The sequence below is a fragment of the Sceloporus undulatus genome, chromosome 5 (genome assembly GCF_019175285.1).
Source record: "Sceloporus undulatus isolate JIND9_A2432 ecotype Alabama chromosome 5, SceUnd_v1.1, whole genome shotgun sequence".
In the NCBI taxonomy this organism is placed as follows: Eukaryota; Metazoa; Chordata; class Lepidosauria; order Squamata; family Phrynosomatidae; genus Sceloporus; species Sceloporus undulatus.
Genome location: NC_056526.1, coordinates 56,796,832 through 56,816,478, shown reverse-complemented (window position 1 = coordinate 56,816,478; position 19,647 = coordinate 56,796,832). Strand labels below are relative to the sequence as shown.

Here is a 19,647-nt window from a genome sequence, read left to right as displayed (position 1 = left end):
GGCACTCATAAAAGTGGCTGTATTTTCTGGACATCTACACAGTGCCATCATCTGTTTGTAAGCCTCACATCTTTTCCCAGTGCTGCTGCTTTCCCTTTTCTTGTAGCATGAAATCCAGCTTTTTAAAAGAGTAATCCAGTGTTTACAGGTATATGTGTCCTTAGCATTACTCTTTTTTGAGTAGTGACGAATCAGGTAGGTGAACCTATCTTCAGCAATCTTTAGTTGTCAGCACACATTCAATATAGCCCTTTGCAGTAGGTGTCATTTTTGTCATCTAATAGGAGCTAGTGTTGTGTAGTGGTTTGACTAGGACTTTGGAGTCCAGGGTTCAAATCCTGACCCAGCCAGGAAACCCAGTGGGTGTCCTTGGGCAAGTCACACTCTCACAGCCTCAGAGGAAGGCAAAGGCAACCACCCCTTTGAACAAATCTTTTCAGGAAAATCTGGTGATAGTATCTCCTTAGGGTGGTCATAATTTAGATGCACACTTGGTAACTACAAATGTGTTCTCCTTGTAAGTCAAGGATAAAAATGCTGGGGCAGTGCCAGATAAACCTCTTGTGGAAAATGGTATTCCAGAGCTGATGGTGTACATGCTTGTGTGGTGCAACCCTGTGAGATAGATTTGGCTGAGACTAGGTGATTGGTTTAATGCCATCAGATGAGTTCCAGTGAATCTGACTGTCTATTCATATCTATATTTTAATCAGGATGCCTATACCTTCAAGTGATGAATTGATCCACATTTGCCATTAAAAATAACCAAGCCTACAATAAGATATTTGCATATATTTTTTAGAAAAGCTATCATATGCAAATTATTTAAATTGACAATGTTAAAGAAGATAATAAACTTATTGTTCAGCCTGGTAAGAGAATCTACATTTCTTTCCCACAGTCTTACAACATTCCTGTTAAACATCCTGAAATTTATATACAATCTATTGTACATTAGCTTACTAACATTGGAGCTGTACTGTACAGTCAGCTTTCTGAATCCATGGATTCAAAAATTAATGGCTTGGTAAAAAAAAAAAATCCAAAATAGCAAACCTTGATTCTGCCCTTTTATACAAGGGACATCATTTTACTATGCCAATGTATATAATGAGACATTAGCATCCACAGATTTCTGGTATCTATGTGGAATCCTGGAAGCAAACCCAAGCAGACACTAAGGGGCCCACTGTACTTCAGTAGGCTATTTTACACTGTGGACTTGACTTCTTCTTCACCACTACCTTAAACTGGCAACGTATGCATCTTCAAAATATGATTAAGAAGATGCCAGCCACAGATGCTTGCGAAATGTCAGGAAGAAAATCTTCTAGAACGTAGCCACATAGCCCAAAATAACCCACAAAAAACTATGTGATTAAGAAAGTTCTATATCTGGGAACCCTCCTAATTTTTTACTTGTGTGTAGCCCTAAACTTCAGCACCAATTGCCCTCATGCCAAGAAGGAGTAGTGGAGAGAATGGATATGGAGTTCAAGGAAGAGGTTTGTTGTTATGAATAAGAGACCTCTAAGTCACCCTGCTATCAACAGCCCTGCTGAGGCCTTGCAAATTCAGGGCCATGCCTTCCCTTGATCAAGTCTATCCACCTGTAATATGGGCTCCTTTTCCTACTGTCTTCTACCTTGCCAAATATTATTATTTTTCTAGCAAGCGATGACTTCCCATGACATGGCCAAGGTACAACCGTCTCAGTCTCAGCAGCAATATTTCTCTCTCTCTGTGTGTGTGTGTGTGTGTGTGTGTGTGTGAGAGAGAGAGAGAGAGAGAGAGAGAGAGAGAGAGAGGCAGGCTGGTGGGGGATCTCTCAGAAACAACCGCGGTGGCACCAATTTTTGTTGTTGTATGCCTTCCAAGTCAATTCTGACTTATGGTGAACCTAAGGCAAATCTATCATGGGGTTTTCTTGGCAAGATTTATTCAGAGGAAGTTTGCCATTGCCTTCCCTGAGGCTGAGAGTATGTAACTTGCCCAAGGTTACCCAGTGGGTTTCATGGCCAAGCTGGGAATTGAACCCTGTTTTCCAGAGTTGTCCTGGACTACTTGTGGGGTTGCCCAGGTCTGGCAAAGAGCACACCACAATATTGTACATGGCAAATTATTTCATAGTGATGTGACTTTGAAGTTAAGCAATGGTTGGCTGCCAAATGGGAAATTGTCCTTTGCCATTTTCAATTTAAAACTGAAATTTGAAACTTATATGTTCTGGGGAACTCAATTCTTAGTTTTAAATCTGAAGGGCAAGATGTGCATGGAGCTCTGGAGAATGCAATGATGGACACACACATGCTGGAAGAGTTCATAGACTGTGACCTGGAGTTATCTGGAAAACTGTAAGTATGGGATATTATTTGGAAGCCTGTAAGTAAGCAAACCATCCTCCTCAGCATTTTTCTATACTTTCAGCTATTATAATTGCATATAGGAAATCCCAACGTAATATCCCATTACAGGTATACGTCAGTTAACAACGCAGATGTGTTCCTGTGCATTCCTTCTTTAACAGAAAATCTGGCACCAGAGGCAGAAATAACATGGTACCAGGGAAGCCTTGCCTATGTGAATAAAAACATTTGAATCTTCTAGAGAGACCCTTGATGGCTTCTTCCAAAATGCATCCAGGGATGACCTTTTCTTTGTCCAGCCTTCACTTTTCTTATGATTTCCATTTTAGTGGCCAAACCTCTAGACATGTGCTTCTTTAACATACCAGGGAGGGAGGAGCTACCCACAGTGTTGCCAGTCTGGTGACTTTCACACCAAAATGGGTACTTTTCAGAGCCTTTGGTGTAATTTTGGTGACTGGTTTTAATGGTAATTTTGAGAGTTGAAATAAGTATTTGGTGAGATATGGGGGGGAGGGATTTGGTGAGTTTTGGCCAAACGTTTGGGGAATTATCTTCGAGGCTTGTTGGCAACACTGCCAGTGAGGCAGGTTTAGATATTTCCTCCTTTCTCTGTTCACACAGGCTCAGTAAAGGATTATTGAGGCAGCTGCTCTTTATCTTGCATTTTCTAGGCAGGCACACTCATTTATAGTAGGCCTGGCTAGAGCGGTATCCCATTCTTTCCCAGCTTTATTGCATTGTTTACTGCAGACACATTATTGGAACTGGACACCAAAAGTCTGTATTTTTTCAGTCTTTCTTCATCATTCTCTCAGTGCTGGTGCTGCTAAAAACCTTCCAGAGGGTTCTGGTGCCATAACAAACTAAAAATCCCAGGATTCCACAGGATGAAGCCATGACAATTAAAGCAGTATGAAAAGGCATTAATTCTACAGTGAGATTTGCCTATACTAAAATAAACTAACAACTTGTGCTTTTCTGAAAACATGTTTTTCTTAATGTCCAGGTGTTTAGGACCACAACTTCCAGCAGGTTACTAGAGTGAAAAATAGGCTCTTGTGCTTTCAATGGTTGTATAGACGAGTAAATTTTAGCAGCCGTTGCTTGTCACAAAACCAGGTAACACAACCAACCCTTGCTGAAATTCTCTCCTTTGTACAACCATTAAAGATATGAGAGCCCAAGTTAGTTTTACAAGGTCTTTAGCCTTCTCTGTCTTTTGTGACTCACAAAACTACAAATCCCAGAATTCTGTAGGAAGGAGCTATGGCAGTTGAAGTGGTATCAAACTGGATTATTTCTACAATGTAAATGCACCTCTAGTTACATAACACTGCAAAAATTACATTTCTGTAACTCCACTTCCAGGCAAAACAAGCTACTTGATTCCCCACCAGATTCAGGATCAGAGCTATATTCACCACCACAATCCAAAGGTTGGTTGGTTGTGTTCTAATTTCTTGGCATTTGGGGTGTGATTTATTTTAATGTTTGTATCAAATAACAAACCTGGATTCACCTCCCCCCCCCCAATTCAGTTGCATCTTATGATACTTCATGCTCTACTGGTCTGTGGCATCCACTTTCTTTTTCATAGGACTGGCTAATAAGTGTCCTGGCTATTTTTTGGAGGCTGCTTCTAGGATGAACCTGAATGGACAAGTCTGTCCTGCTTACCAGGACTGTACTCTGAAGACTGGAAATGCCATCACTTCCTGGGCTAATTCTACATCTGCAAACAGCCTTGGCTCACATGGTGCCTCACTTAGAGCCCCTTTCAACCCTAGGTAATGTATAATTTTTGTTTTGTTTTAACAGAAGAAAGAAGGTGTTGGGATTACTACTAAAAGTCGTAATATTAAAAATAGATACAATGTAAATCCCAGAAATTGGAAGCCACAGGGAGACCAAAAACAGTCATGGTGCTCTTGGCCCTCTCCAACCAGGTAGCTCCCAATGCACTGGACTACAACTCACATCATCCCAGATAGTGCAGTTGATGTTCAGGGATAATAGGAATTTTAGTCCAGAAAGCACATGGAAGGCACCATTTAGGCAAGGATTAATTTACTGTGAACCTGAACTTTATTTTTGGTGGCAAGAGTCTACTTTAGCTCATGAATGATGTTAATGGACCTGAGGATGGTGTCCTGTCTCCATATCTCCACACGGTGGCAGCATTTAAATATGTAACAGCTCACTCTTATGCATGTGGCTTATTCAGAAGTAAGTTTAATTGCATTAAGTAGAACTTTCTTGCAACCAAACATAAATAATAAATAATATTTTTTAATTTATATCCTGCCTCTCTGTCCAAGATAACCGGGGCGGTTTACAAGTTAAAATTGTGCAATCCCAAATCCCAGTATCCCCGCTCCAAAATAACAATTAAACAAGAAGAAACTCTTCTAGAACATGGCCACATAGCCCGAAAAATTTACAAAAAACTACGGATGCCAGCCATGAAAGCCTTCAACTTAACAATTAAACAATTCACAATTTAAAACATACTTTAAAATAAACAACTCAATCAATGGCGATAGTAGATTGAGAGGGATAATAGGTTCTGATTTTTGGTGGCTGGTATCTATTCAGGAAAGGCCGAATTACAGTCTTTCTTGCTTTTTAGGATTTAAATACAGATTGCCTTAAAAAAAATATGATGCTCCATTTCCCATTTTAGGGCCTCAGTTCTATTCAAGCTGGTTGTCTATTGCTTCATCTGTCCCTTTTTCTCCAGGGTGCTGCTGCTGCCAGCTGAGGTCTTTATTGTGGAATTACTCTGCCTCATTCACAAATTTGTAACCCTCCTGTGTTTTCCCACCATTTGCTCTTTTCCTGTAACACTGAAAATTCATTAAGGAGAGAAAGATGAGGAAATGACTGCTCATTAGGATTGACAATGAGACTCAGCATGGCATAGTGGTTTGAGAGTTGGACTACAACTCTGGAGACCAGGGTTCATTTTCCAGCTTGGCCATGGAAATCCACTGGTGACTTGGACAGGTTACACTCTCTCAGCCTCAGGGAAAGGCAATATCAAACCTCCACCAGACAGATCTTGCCAAGAAAACCCCATGATAGTGTGAAGTTGTAATGTTAGGATTAATTTGAGTATGTTAGAGTATATATTTTTAAAGACGTTCATTTATGTGTTATGTGTTATGAATGTTATGAACTTTTTGTGCCAAGGATGCTATGAATGATGTGTTTTTGTGACCAATAAAATTTAGATTTTTTTTTGTAAAATTGTAATCATATTTTAATAATTGATAACCATCTGTTCCCCACAGCCTTTCCTTGACATCCAAAAAGAGGAAGCACTCTGAGATGGTGGAGGACTCTCTAGAATTTCTAACGTGGTCTGGAGATGTTGGGCAAAGTAAGTAAAAATGAAGAGGAGAGAAGTCACCCTTCAGTGTTAATATACAAAATTCACCTCATTTTCCTACACAGTCAGTCCTCCATATCTATGGATTCTGCATCCATGGATTCAACCATTCATGGCTTGAAAATATGTATTTTTAAAAAATCTTAAAGACAAACCTTGTTTTTGCTATTTTATATAAGGGCCGCTGTATGCTATTATATATAATGGGACATGAACATCCATGGATTTTGATATCCAAAGGGGCTCCTGGAGCCAAACCTCAGCAGATACCAAGGGCCCACTGTATTTGATAGTTAAAAATAACAGTATAGTGGATTTAGAAGATGTCTAAAAAGCACAACGCATACTGCCTTGAGGCAAGATTCTGTCTGTCTTGTCTGTCTGTCTGTCTGTCTGTCTGTCTGTCTGTCTGTCTGTCTGTCTATCTCTGGATTATCATTTGCCATTGCTGAGGTACCTGTATGACCAAGCTTTGATATACAAGGTGATTAAAAAAGAATGGCACAAAATCAAATAAGAACAGCTTTACTTTCACAACATTATTTTTGAATCACCTGGTATTTGTTGATTTAATTTTGATTTGCAATTGCTCTGTACCATTTGTTGAAAAAGAGAGTTAAATTGTCATCTGTTCTTTGTCCAAGGGACTTCTTCACCTGGCTGGCACACATAGAGCCATAAAACAGGACGTGATTAGCTTCAGTCACTTTCTTCATTGCAAACATATACTATGGAATGTCACAGTGAGAGTGATCTTGTGGTTTGAGTCATAATTGTTGCTGTGTACCTTCAAATTGCTTCCAATTTATGGTGACCCTCTGAAACCCACTGGGTGATCCTAGGCAAATCACACTGTCTCAGCCTCAAAGAAACTTCCCAAGAAAACCCAATGATTGGTTCATCTTATGGTCACCATAAATTGGAAAGTATTTGAAGACACACACACACACACACACCCCAACAACAAGGCAATCTTATCATAGGCTTTTCTTGTTCAGAAGGGGTTTGCTTTTGCTTTTGCCTTTGCCTTTGCCAGAGGCCGAGAGAATGTGATTTGCCCAAGGTCACCCAATGGGTTTCCATGATCAAGCAGGAATTTGAATCCTGTTCTCCAGAGTCCTAGTTCAGTGTTCAAACCACTACACCATACCAGTTTATGACTTTATAAGAACAGAGTTCAAATTCCCACTTGGCCATAGAAACCCACTGAGTTTGTGGTTGGGCACCAAGATATTAATTTTGGCCACCAACAACAAGCTCATCATATCTTCACAGAAGATATTTCTTGTTGGTTTGGACCATATTTCCACTCTGGTCCAAACAGATTATGCAGCAATGATTGTTTCCCCTGTTTGTGTCTTGGCTGTTTCTTTGCTGCACAGTGTCCTTGAGGCAATCTGCAGTAAAGGGAGCAGGGGAGGGAGATGCTTCATATTTCATCATTTTGCTGCTTCTCCTTTGTGTTTGGTGGCTAGCCAAACTCTTCATTTACAAACTGAACAAAGAATTTGCAATCGAAAAGAGGGTTAAAGTGGACCTTGGAAAAAGTTACTTTCCTTGACTATGACTCTCAGAGCAGTGACTGTGACCATGTTGGTTGAGGGATTCTGGGAGTTATAACCCCTCCATCTAAAATGTCCCCAAGCTCAGGGTTAAAGTGTACAGAGACGGAAACATTTTCATAGGGCAAGCAGTAGGTATTAGTATTGCCTGGTCAGGACTATCATAGGCCCTGAGATTTCAGTGCCAAAAGCTAGGTCTGAGTGTCAAAAGTTGGTTCTCATTGGGGTCACCCTCTTTAGGGTGTCACCAGGTGTGGTCCACTTGTGATGCCCTTGGCCCATGCTTGTGCTATTAAGCTTGATACTTTAAGTATCTATCACAGTTTCACAGAGTATCCAATTAAAATAAATAACACTATGTCTATATATTTGACTGACTGACTGACTCATATTCCATTTTTCTCCCACAATGGGACTCAAAGAGGGTTACAATACAGTCATCCTACATATCCACAGATTCCTTATCCACCAGTTCAAAGATCCATGGCTTGAAAATAATTTTAAAGTTATAAATTTCATAAAGCAAACCTTGATTCTGCCATTTTGTTTAAGGGACACCATTTTACCACACCATTGCATTTAATGGGATTTGAGCATCCATGAATTTTGGTATCCACGGAGGATCCTGGAACCAAACACCAGCAGATACCAAGGGCCCACTGTATATATTTAAACAAAGTACTGTATATACTCGTGTACAAATCAACCTCATGTATAAGTTGAGGGAAGGTTTCAGGGTAAAAATCATGGATTTTGATATGAGCTCATGGATAAGTTGAGGGCAAAGCTTAGGGGGCTATAATTAAGGATGGAAAGGAAAAAATACCACTCCTCCTTCTCCTTCTCTGGACCTCTTCTGACCACCTAACAACACTTCCTAGGTGCTGGAGGAGAGGTTTTAACATGGATTGAAAAGGGAAGCAAGTGGTGTTAAATGACATATTTCTTTCATGGGAAGAAGAGGCTTACAGATTGGACTGGGAATCTCTTACACACACACACACACACACACACACACACACACACAGAAAAACACATGCCTTGTCAAGGGTATCTTGGACAAAGAACAGCACTTTGAACATGTCCAATTGTACTATAAAATTAGGCTCCTAGTCCTAGGTCTTCTGGTGCCTATTCTGTGTGCCTTGTGTTGGTGTCAAATAAACTTAAATGCAAAACTGACATGAACTCCTTTGCAAACATATACAGTTGCAGTGTTTGCTGATCTCTCTGTACTTTCTGAGCTGTAGTGATGCTGTGAAGTTATTCTCTCTCCCATCTCATAATCCCTTGGGCCATGGGAAGCTTTTCAGCTTTGCTGTTCAAAGTGGACCACAATCACTGTGGATCTGTCTGACGTATTTTAAAGCAATATGCCCAGAGGCCTGGCATAGTTTTCATTACAAAGTAGAGAAGGGGAACATGTGACACTCCAGAGATTTTTGGACTGCAGTTACCACCAGCTATTATAGCTAACAATGAGGGATGATGAAAGTTGCAGTCCAACAACACCTGAAGGGCCACAGTTTTCCCACCCCTAGTCTAAAGCATTATTCATTTATTTTATTTAGTTTTGATGAACAGAACACTTTAAATTCAAGGATGTGGAATGTGTGGCCCTTTAGATGTTGTTGGGCTGGCTCTCTCATCCTCACTTATTGGTGATAGCAAGTACTTACTTACAGGAGTTGCAAATCATAGTAACATATGGATGGTTGTACAATACCACATCTCTTGTTTAGACATGCAGTTTTTCATTGAGAGAAGGGCAGTCATTCTTTTGCTCACCCTCAAGTGCTGTCCATATTTGAAGAACTAGAATTTGGTATCAATTGATTATAAAACCCTGAATGTCTGTTGACTGGACAGTGGGTGCAGTTAGTGAAAGTGCAGGAGAGGGAGCTGTCAGCCTTACTGTCGTTCAGGCTGCATTTGATTTTGCCTCAGTGAACACTTACTGATGTCTCTGAGGAACCTTTGACTGTGCGTTTGCCCTGTCTCTACCATGAATTTTTAATAGTGAATCCAGATGTCTCAATCTTTCATGTAATTTTCTCACTGCTTCTTCTGGCGCCTCTCTCACCTTACCTCAGAAAATCTGTTAAGGAGGGAAAGATAGTCTAGCTGCACAATGTCTTTTAACAGTGTTTTAATCAGGGGCATCACCAGGGAGGTATGGTGATGGAGGATGCACTGGTGACATCCTAATTGCGGTGACACCACTGCTCACCAAACATCGAAGGTGTGGGGTGAGGTGAAGCTCAGGGAGTGGAGAATGGAGGCACTCCCTCACAGTCACCATCAGCAAGTGAGGAGAGCATGTTCTCAGCCCACTGAGCCTTGGTGGCCATGGGCTCCTTCCTTTCTTCTGCATTCCTTTTACAACTGGCCAGCATCCCTTCCAGACCTGGAAGAAACTGCCAGACACGCAGGAAAGGTAGGAAGAGGAAGGGGACCAATGCAGTGCACATCCTATTATGTATTAGTCCCTTTGCACAGTGATCACTTTGCTGGCTTTGCTACAGCAGCCTTCTACTGAATATGAATGTTATGGAACTGCCCAATTCTAATTCCCCAGCAGGATTCTGGTATTTTACTCAAAGGTGCTACTAGATCCCTTACTGTCTTCTAATCACAAAATCTGCTGTCTGTCCATCCACCTTTGACAAAGTTTATTACAGAATATACTGTAAACAATCTCTTAACAATTAAGAAAGACCAATAAAAATTTAAAAATAAAAGGATGCCCATCCCTCAAAAATTATCTGCTTCGTTGCAATTTACAAAATCTTTGGATGTAAACTCAATTTTAGTCCTAGCAACAAGAAAAACAAAGTGTGCCATGTTAAGTATCATTGGATAGATTTTTCTGTTTAAACTTTAAAGCCTAAATAATCTTAAACCCGATAGATTTAAATGAAACTGATATAGACCACATGAATGTGATATAGAGCAAATGAAATAAAAATAATCATAGTGGCACACAGAGCTTGAAAATAAAGTTATAAGTGCTGTAGTTTTCTGGGAAATGTGGAGGGAAGTAGAAAGAGAGGAAGGCTGCATGTTATGCTGTTCTTTGATCGATTCTACACTTCATTTTAAAAAGTAAACAAAATGTAAGTGATGCAATGAGAAACCCAATTATCTACTTTTTATAAAGCACTGTATCAAGTAATAACAATTACTTTTAAATTACTCTAATGGAAACAAACTACTATTAAAAAGCAATGTTTCAAGTCTGAAAATTCCATAGATTTTCACATTCATGTGGCATGAAAAATTTTCACATTTATGTAGTCTGAAAAAATACACAAAGTTCTGATGTTCTTAAAATCTAATGTTTGCATTAAAGATCTCATTATCCTGATCCTATGTGCTGAAGATCTAGCAAAACGGTGAGGAAGAGCAGAAGCTCATTCACACGAAACAATTACACCACCCTAATTTTAGTTTATCATGGTTTGATCATGTGGAATTGTGAGGTTTGTAGTTTTGTGAGGCACTGGAGTGCTCCAGCTGAGGAGTATAAACAGTCCTTTCTAAACTACCAATACCATAATTCTGTAGGATGGAATCAAGGCAGTTAAAGTGGCATAACAACACTATAATTGTGTAGTGTGAATGGGCCACAGGTAGTAGTGTAAGAACAGTTCCCTCCCCCTATCTCAGCTATATTTTAACACCTTATTTGTTTAACAAGTAGCATTATACTTCTAGGCAGACTCAGTTTCAGAACCAACAAACCGGACACCACCACTTTGACAAGTGAACTTATTTCTTTGCAGTGCCTATTAAAAGTTTTTCTTCTGATTTCTTTCCAGTGCCCATTAAAGATTTTTCTTCTGACATGCAAGATTATGACTGTGATAAACAGAATGTGGGGCCTGTTGAAAAATGCTGTCAGTCCCTCACATGGCAGCCATATCAAAGGTCTTCCTGGAGCAGCCTGTTTAATCATAGTTATGAAAAACTGTAAGTGTCAGTCAACATCTAGCTCTTCCATTTTGGCGCTCAAGTCTCTATGGAGGGATTTGGGAACAAGTCACACAATAATTTTTCTACACAATGAAGTTGAATGTATGATGTTTCTACTATAAATTTATTCCTTTCTGGGGGTCTTGAAAACATAGAAATGAGTCAGGGAGCTAACATAGTCATTGATGGCACCCTCACAAAGGTCATGGTTCTCTGGGTCCTTTGGCGGTGTTCCCAGGTAAACAGAGCCAAAGAGATTTAGCATGGCTCTATCAATCTACTTAGTGGGCTGTCCTTTTTATATGTTCCCTGCTTGCTCACTATGGAGTTTATCACACAGGAGGAATTTCTCTTCATTTTGAATGAAAAGAAAGTGGGGCCAGAATGCATTCACGTGAATTCACTAGTTCAGCGAATTTACGTGAATTCGAATTGCATTTGAACTGATATCCCATTGCTCGAAAATAGCTTGCCATTGTCCGAAATTGTGTGTGGTAGTCTATCACGCAATAAGGTTAAACTCCATGATTGCATTCTGATTGCCATTGGATTATACTTCCAATTTCCCTTGTCTGATAAACTCCTATGTCTGGATACACTCCAGTATTTCACAGATGAAAATTGGGACATGTGCAACGACTTAGGGAGCTGGGGATGTTTAGCCTGGAAAAGAGAAGGCTAAGAGGTGATATGATAGCCCTGTTTAAATACTTGAAGGTATGTCATATTGAGGAGGGAGCTAGTTTGTTTTCTGCTGCTTCAGAGACTGGGACCCGAAGCAATGGATGCAAGCTGCAGGAAAAGAGATTCCACCTCAACATTAGGAGGAACTTCCTGACAGTAAGGGCTGTTCGACAGTGGAACACACTTCCTCAGAGTGTAATGGAGTCTCCTTCTTTGGAGGTCTTTAAACAGAGGCTGGATGGTTATTTGCTGGGATGCTTTGATTGAGAGTTCTTGCATGGCAGGAGGTTGGACTGGATGGCCCTTGTGGTCTCTTCCAACTTTATGAGTCTCTGATTCTAGGCAATATCAGAGTGTGGTCAAGATGTCAAAAGTTATTAATGAGGAAGAACAAACATGCCAGAAGAGACATCAGAAGTTTGCTTTTGCCTGAGCCTGCTGAGATGGGCAAGATTGTATCTCTTCCTCAGTTCCAGAATCTTTTGAAGTTCAGCCCCACAATCCTTTACCATTGGTCATGCAGGGCAGGACTGATCAAGGTTGTAGCCCAAAACATCTGGAGGACCTAGAATAGAACAATGTCCTTGAAGACAGAGTTTGTGTTATAAATGGAAGCATGCCCAGCAATATCAGAGTTTTTTAGGCCAAACATTCTGCAACACTTGGGGCAAATAATCAGTACATGGCTCATAACTGCTGTGACCAAAGAGTAGATGTGCACATCATTATACACTGATGGTACTGCCTTCTTCTTCTTCTTGTTCTTCTTCTTCAGCTGCACGGGAATGTTTTTGAGCATTTCCCTGTTGTAATTTTTGTTCATTTTTTCTTTAATATAAAGATCTTACTATAGAAAGATATGATGCTAGGGAGGAATCACTTAAATGTAAATGTTATGGGGATATAAATGAATTAATTTAGTTTAAAAAAGGCAATAAAGACATTAAAAGAATTAAATATTTACAGTAATGTGTACACCGTTTATACTATCTGAAACTTTGGTGTCCAAAAGAAGACACATTTCTTCAACCATAAACAGAATAGAACTGGAGCTTGGAAGTTATTGCTCTTTAATATAAAGAAAAAAAATCCTTGATTGTATAACTAGTTAAAAGCAGAGCTTTTGATGACGCTCTTTACAAATTAAGACAGAAGCGAATGAACTTGCCATTTTATGAACCAGGACTTTTTGTTTGGTGTACTAAACTCTCATGAAGAAAGTGGTTCTCAAAGGAACCATTGGCTGTTTATACATCATCCTGACCTGAGACACCAAAAAGTTGAAATAAATCTTTCCTAAAGTCTATACATTAAACCTTCCTAAGCTCTAATGTCTGATTGAAAAGATGAGTACTGAAGAGCTGCCTTTTTTGGCCTATGCAGAGAGACAGATTACCATGGTGTCCTGTGACAAGAGATCATTGTTCGTTCTTTAGATGATGAACAGAACGACTCTGTACGATGAAGATTTGAAGTGTTGTGCTACAGCTTGGGCAATGATGTATTGCTTACTCAAACAGAGAGGCATGATTGACTAGACCTCTAATTCACTGCTTCTTTTTAGAAGATCTTTGACACCTTTGCCCCGAACAGAAGAGCAGAAAATAAGCAAAGTGGACTTTGCTTCTGTTTCATGTTTACTTATGTAATAGTAGCAATCCTCATGGCATATTTGCAAATGTCAATAACTGGGCACATTTTTGTGCGAAAAAGGTTCTACATATATTCCTAAATCTACCATGGATGTTGGAAGAATGAATGCTCAAAGAAGCTTCCTTATTCATGTATATGTATTTATGTGACAATATTTACAATATAGCCTCCGTCATTTATGGCTGAGTGGTCATCTACTGCAGGAATGAAATGGAGTTTGCATATGCTGAGATGACTGGGGACTATTTCCCACAAGTCCTTCCCCAGTAAACGTAGGCAATACTTTATGCATTGTTTGCATTGCTGATCCATCTCTGCTATCCTGGGCTTTCAATCCACGAAGTCCCTTTTTGGCACTAACCAGCTAATCTCTACTGGTTAGATTTTAAAAGCCACAAAGACAATGTTGAAGTTCACATTTAATAGCCTGAACTTCTCTCAGCCAGTATTAGCATCCTATCAGCAGTCTGAGGCTACAATCATTCCTGACAAGGAACTGTGATCTAAGACTGGCAGAAGATCTGACCCAGAATTATATTTAATCTGAAACAGAGTTTGGACAGAAAAAAAAACTTTGGATTTCTCCCAGATGGCCAACCAGATTGGACTATTCTGGGGTTTTTTGTCCAAAGAAGTAACTTTTCCAAGCTCTGATCTAAAGTCCAAACTGAGTGATTTTGCCAGCAACATTTTGAGCAAACACCACTTCTGGATTACGGGTTGACCAGACACAAAGGCTTGCTTTCTGCTCTTTTGATTTGACCATGGTCTGAATGAGGAGGTAAGGGAAGTAGACATTTTGTACCAGTCCTCGATTCTCTCCATTGCAAAACCATATTGCCTCTACCTTTAAAACAACAGCCTTTTTACTCTGTCTCATCAGCAAAAACTCTTCCCCAAGTCCTGGTCATCACTTGCCTTGACTACATGACTATTTCTCTTTGTTTTTGTTTTTTTGTGGTCTCACCTTGGTCCACTCCACTCACATCAATCATTGTCATCACCATCATTTCCCCTTCAAATTGGTACTTCACCTCTTCTGTGTGAACTACCATGTGTGAACATTAGGGATGGAGTGAATCTGGGGTGTGTGTCCAGGGACTAATTTCTGGCCTCAAAAACACTCTGTGGGCTGCACTAGTTCTACATATTAACTCCCCCCCCAAAAAAAACTGAATGTGACCAGAAGTCCACTAATATTTTTTTATTTTGAGGATGGGGGAATTATGGTGATTGTGGTACCAAGCCTAATCTCCAATAAATGATTTTGAGCGAATGAATTGGTGGCTGTAAAGGTTAAAACCAGAAACTTGAACTGAGTCCCAAAACACTTCATAGGCAATGTTTTAGAAAGGGTGTTACATGGTAACGGGACAATGTGCAGTACCATTTCAGGGAGGCACTTTAGGTAATGGGAATCCCCTTCTATGTTTTGCGGTGAATGCTGTGATCTTTACCTCTACAAGTTTAAGAAAGCAAGTATATTTGTTCCTGGAGTACTATATCTATACATTTATCTTGGTAAGGTAAAGTAGTTCAAGATATTCAAATTTTGAGATATAATTTTTAGATATAATTAATGTCTAAATTATTTAAATAATATATAAAATAGTATTATTTGCTATATCTGAAATATTGTTCCATTCACAGATATTTCTTGGTTCTTGTCTTTGCAGCCCGGATGTGGGATATCACATTGTAACAAACAAAGGATTTAATTTTTCATCAGTAGATGATGCTTTTGTCTGTCAGAAGAAAAACCATTTTCAGATTACAGTCTATATTCGGGTGGTTGGAAATCCAGAATTTGTCAAAACTCACTTGGGGTTGAAGCCTGTGGACATGTTCCATTTAAAAGCTTTTGGTATAAAGGTCTCTGTGTGTCTGTCTTTTCCTTCAATGGTTATGGTTGCATTTGTCTGAGATGGATTCCTATGGAAATGTAGGGAAATTGTGACTTTATCTTTGTGTTAAGGGATTTATTTAAGGGATCTGTAGGATTGATATCACTGGATAACTGCTCCATTATATCTGTAATGGTTGCTATAGACTGCTTTGGTACTCTTTGGTTAATTATTCTATGAATTGTGGGTTTTTGATTGTTTCGGTCTAACAAATACACACACACACACACACAGAGTATTAATTTTAGTTATAAATATGGTTACCAGTGATCCATTAACATTTATTTGTTTGTTTGTTTAAACCCTCTTCGGAAATGCTGTCAGAGCGGCCTAAAATTATATAAATTGCACAAATAATAAATTCCTATATTTCCTTTGACTCTCCAACGATCAGTGAATCTCAGTCTTGCTCTAATATTTTAGTATGCTGTTCATATTAGTCTTTAAGGGAAGGGGACATAGATCATACATAAGCACTGTTAAAGTCATAGACCAATCTCTGCAGTTGGAAGGAAAACAACTGCAAAGTAATAAATGCCAGTTGCAGATGCACACAGTAACAAAAAACAACAAGAACTGTTTTCAGTGGGATGTCAGTGGTAGAAATGGGTTTTTTTTTTTAAATGCTAAAGGTCCTAAGTCCAACCTCTGGCATTTCTAGATACAATTGGGGACGTCTTTGCTTGGAATCCTAGAGAGCAATTGCCAATCACTGTAGACACAAGGGTGGCAAGGGTGGCCCATGTGGGCCTCCAGGACTTTTTAAAAGCACCCCCCTCCACGTGCCATCAAAATGTTGTGATGAATTTGGGTGGAAACCACCGGAGGCCATTTAAAACAACAGAACATGCTCCATTCAAAGAAATTTCCACAATTTACTGATGAAATGCAGCAATGTGGTGGAAAGGATACAGTTCATAGTGGTTTCTAGAGAGACAAAATTGGCCCTCAGACCTGCTGAACACACCTGGGAATAAACAACACTGAGCTAGACAATGGCTTTGGTGTAAGACAGCTTCCTGTGTTCCTTCCAAATGCATAGATGCGAATACAGTGGTTCTCAAACTTTTCTCCATTTTTAAATCTACACGTGCATGTTGCCCCCACCCCCACTCGAGGTAGTATATAGGATTTTGCCTTTGGAAAAAGCAAAGGAAAAGGATAGGGAGTTTAACTTTGCTCGTTCCAAAAACAGATGAGGGATTTTTCCTTTAGAAAGAGCAAAAAGAAAGGAAAGGAAAGGAAAGGAAAGGGGTTTAATTTTGCTCCTTCTAAAGACATAAAGCCCCAAAGCCACGAGAATTTGCTTGGAAATAGCAAACAGAAAGGAAAGGGGTAACTTTGCTCCAAAACTCCACCAGCTGTGGGATTTTCCCTTTGGAACGAGCAAAAAGGGTTTTAATTTTGCTCCTTCCAAAAAGAGAGATGAGGGATTTTGCCTTTGGAAAGAGCAAAAGGAAAGGAGTTTAACTTTGCTGCTTTCAAAAACAGAAACCTCACCAGCCATAGGATTTTGGAAAGAGCAAAGGGAAAGAAGGAGGAACTTTGTTCTACCCCTTCCCAAACTGCCAACACACACACACAAGTCCCAGCTTCCAAAACCCATCCTAATATACACTTTCTTCTCTTCCTTTCATTTCCTGCCACTAGTCTGAGCTGAAGGGGATGCTGAAAAAGCATTACAAAGACCTCCCCTCTCTGGAGGGGCAGCAAATCCATGTCTGAATTTGGAACACTCCTTGAGAATGCCATGGTCTCCTGGGGAGGACTGCCCATAGGAGCTAAGGGATAAGCTTGAGGTCTGGACATCTTTTTATACTTAAAAATTCTGTCTGAAAATATTTTTGTTTTTTATTACATGCATAGGTGGATGCTCCCAATCAAGTAATTATTATTGAACAATCTCAGTCTGACCGAAGCAAAAAAACCCTTTCTCCTGTTAAGTAAGTGAAAAAGCATACAACTTCCTTAGCAAATCTGTATGTACGTGCCTACATTTCCCCCAGGTTTAAAAAATAAATAAATAGGAATGATGTAAAGGAAAATACAAGAGTAAAAAAGAACAGACTAGACAAAACCATAAATCCTCTCAAAAAAGCTCAGACTTGCTGCAGGTAAGATTCACTCTCAAACCCTCTGTTCATTTGCTGAAATGTATGTTCTGTAAATAACAAGTATGTGCATGAATCAAACCAAACACTTTTTCTCCTGGAAGGCGAGAGTGATTTCCACCCTGGGCCATTTTTTAGTTCCTGACCTCCCAACTTTGCCATCATAAATGTCTGACTAACCGTGGACCCCCAGATTCATTCTCATCAACAGCTAGCTCTTTCTGTTTCTAATTTTTACTAACACATAGATGAAACGTTTGCATTTGCCACAGTCTGAGTGAAAATTCAATGGCCTATATTGTGTTGTTAGTCTTAACTAGACTAGAACAATTGAATTGGCGGAATTTTCCTACATGTTGACTCACCATTCAACAATTGATTGAATAGGTCTATTCTGATTGGGTCCAATCAACGGAATACCAGAAAATGTATGCTCCCACAAATGATGTGATGAAGTTGAGATAAATGCAATGGTTGGTTCAATTTTTAGTCTTGTTTCATTGTTCACGTTCAGCTCAGCTTTGATTTGACCTTTCCTGATGATAGCTGTAACCCATCACAGATTTTGGTGAGCTAAATTTTTTGATGAATAGTTCCCAATAATTTTTCCTTTCTTAGTAAAAGGTACATATTAACTGTTTATTGAAACGTATAAGTTTATCACATGGGGCTTGGAGAATGGGAAAGGAGCAGAATGGAAAGGGCATGGAATGGATTTTTGAGGAATCTATGCTATTGTTTACATTTTGTTGTGTTACTCCTAGTTGAGTTGAGAAATTCTGTTCAGTATATGGATGCTGGGATTGTACTTTGGAAAACCACCTTCCCTGTACTGCCTGAAACTTTGAAGCACCTTGTTGTGTTTTTATGATCTTCCTTTCAGAACATGGTGCATGCTCCATGTACATCTTATTCACAGACAGATTCATTCTTCTATGATACTTCTAGGAGTGTAAATCTAGTAGTAAACAAGCCAGGTGGTGAGTGCTACTTTGGTCAAAGCGAAACAGCACTTTAAAAAGGAAAACACTAAACTTTTGGCCAACACATTTGAGTGAATAATTGGAAGGCATATACAACAGGGTTCAAAAATGGATGCAGGGGCTTCAAATGGATGCATGTTGTTCAGCTTGTAATTAGAGTGTTTTTATAGTGATAAAATAGAGTGGCTACTGCTCCAAGCCATAGCGTGGAATGAAATAAACTTTCCTCCTCAGGAGCATTTAAGGTGTGGAAGATGTCAACTGGGTGATGCAAACCAAGAGATAAGGAATTGAGAAAATGAGGTGCAGGCATAGAAGATTTAGGAGTACAATCGATTACAAATGGAAACACAAATTATGAAAATAATTGTTGTAATGCAGAGCAAGTAAAATTTTATCTGGCATCATTTGTGCAATTGATTTGGCATATCTGATCACAAACACAACCTGTAGATGGATGAACATTGAGAGATGCAATGGGAATAGGGATGGTGGGAATAAAGTGGGAAGCAGAATATCAAATCTTAATACTGTGAACTTTTCTTTCTCTTTTTTGATATAGACTCCGTTTACCAGGAGACCAGGTAACTAAGGTAACCATGGCAAGATTGCACTTTAGTGAAACAACAGCAAATAATATGAGAAAGAAAGGAAAGCCTAATCCTGAGCAAAGGTAATTGTGTGACAAAAAATCATTTTACCCATTCAAACTATGGCCCTTATCAGATGAGTGTGGAACTGGGGGTTTTGCGCACTGGGTGGTTCGAATTCGCGTTATTTCGCAAAGTACCATCATACCAGCATTCGAATGGCCCAATCCGCACTCACGTGAATGCACGAGCTGCCGAACTGAATGCATACTGGCTCCTCTTTTTGGAGCGTGTTGGCCAGTGCGCTGATAAGGGAATTGGCGATATCTGGATTTTTTCTCTGTTCGATCTCAGTGCGAATGGGTCTGGTATGAATGACCAGTCCTGAACTCCGTCGCAAGACCCCCAGATTCCAATTTTTACTT

At 39.6% G+C, this 19,647-nt stretch overlaps 1 protein-coding gene across 1 annotated transcript in view; it reads left to right on the top strand.

The window, feature by feature from the left end:
* Positions 1-19,647, top strand: part of MYRFL (myelin regulatory factor like) — a 59,769-nt gene that overhangs the window by 847 nt on the left and 39,275 nt on the right. Inside the window, 8 exon segments of the mRNA XM_042468003.1 lie at positions 2,261-2,354; positions 3,738-3,805; positions 3,967-4,156; positions 5,663-5,751; positions 11,144-11,294; positions 15,311-15,506; positions 17,405-17,481; positions 19,195-19,305. Coding sequence (XP_042323937.1) covers positions 2,261-2,354; positions 3,738-3,805; positions 3,967-4,156; positions 5,663-5,751; positions 11,144-11,294; positions 15,311-15,506; positions 17,405-17,481; positions 19,195-19,305 — 976 coding nt within the window.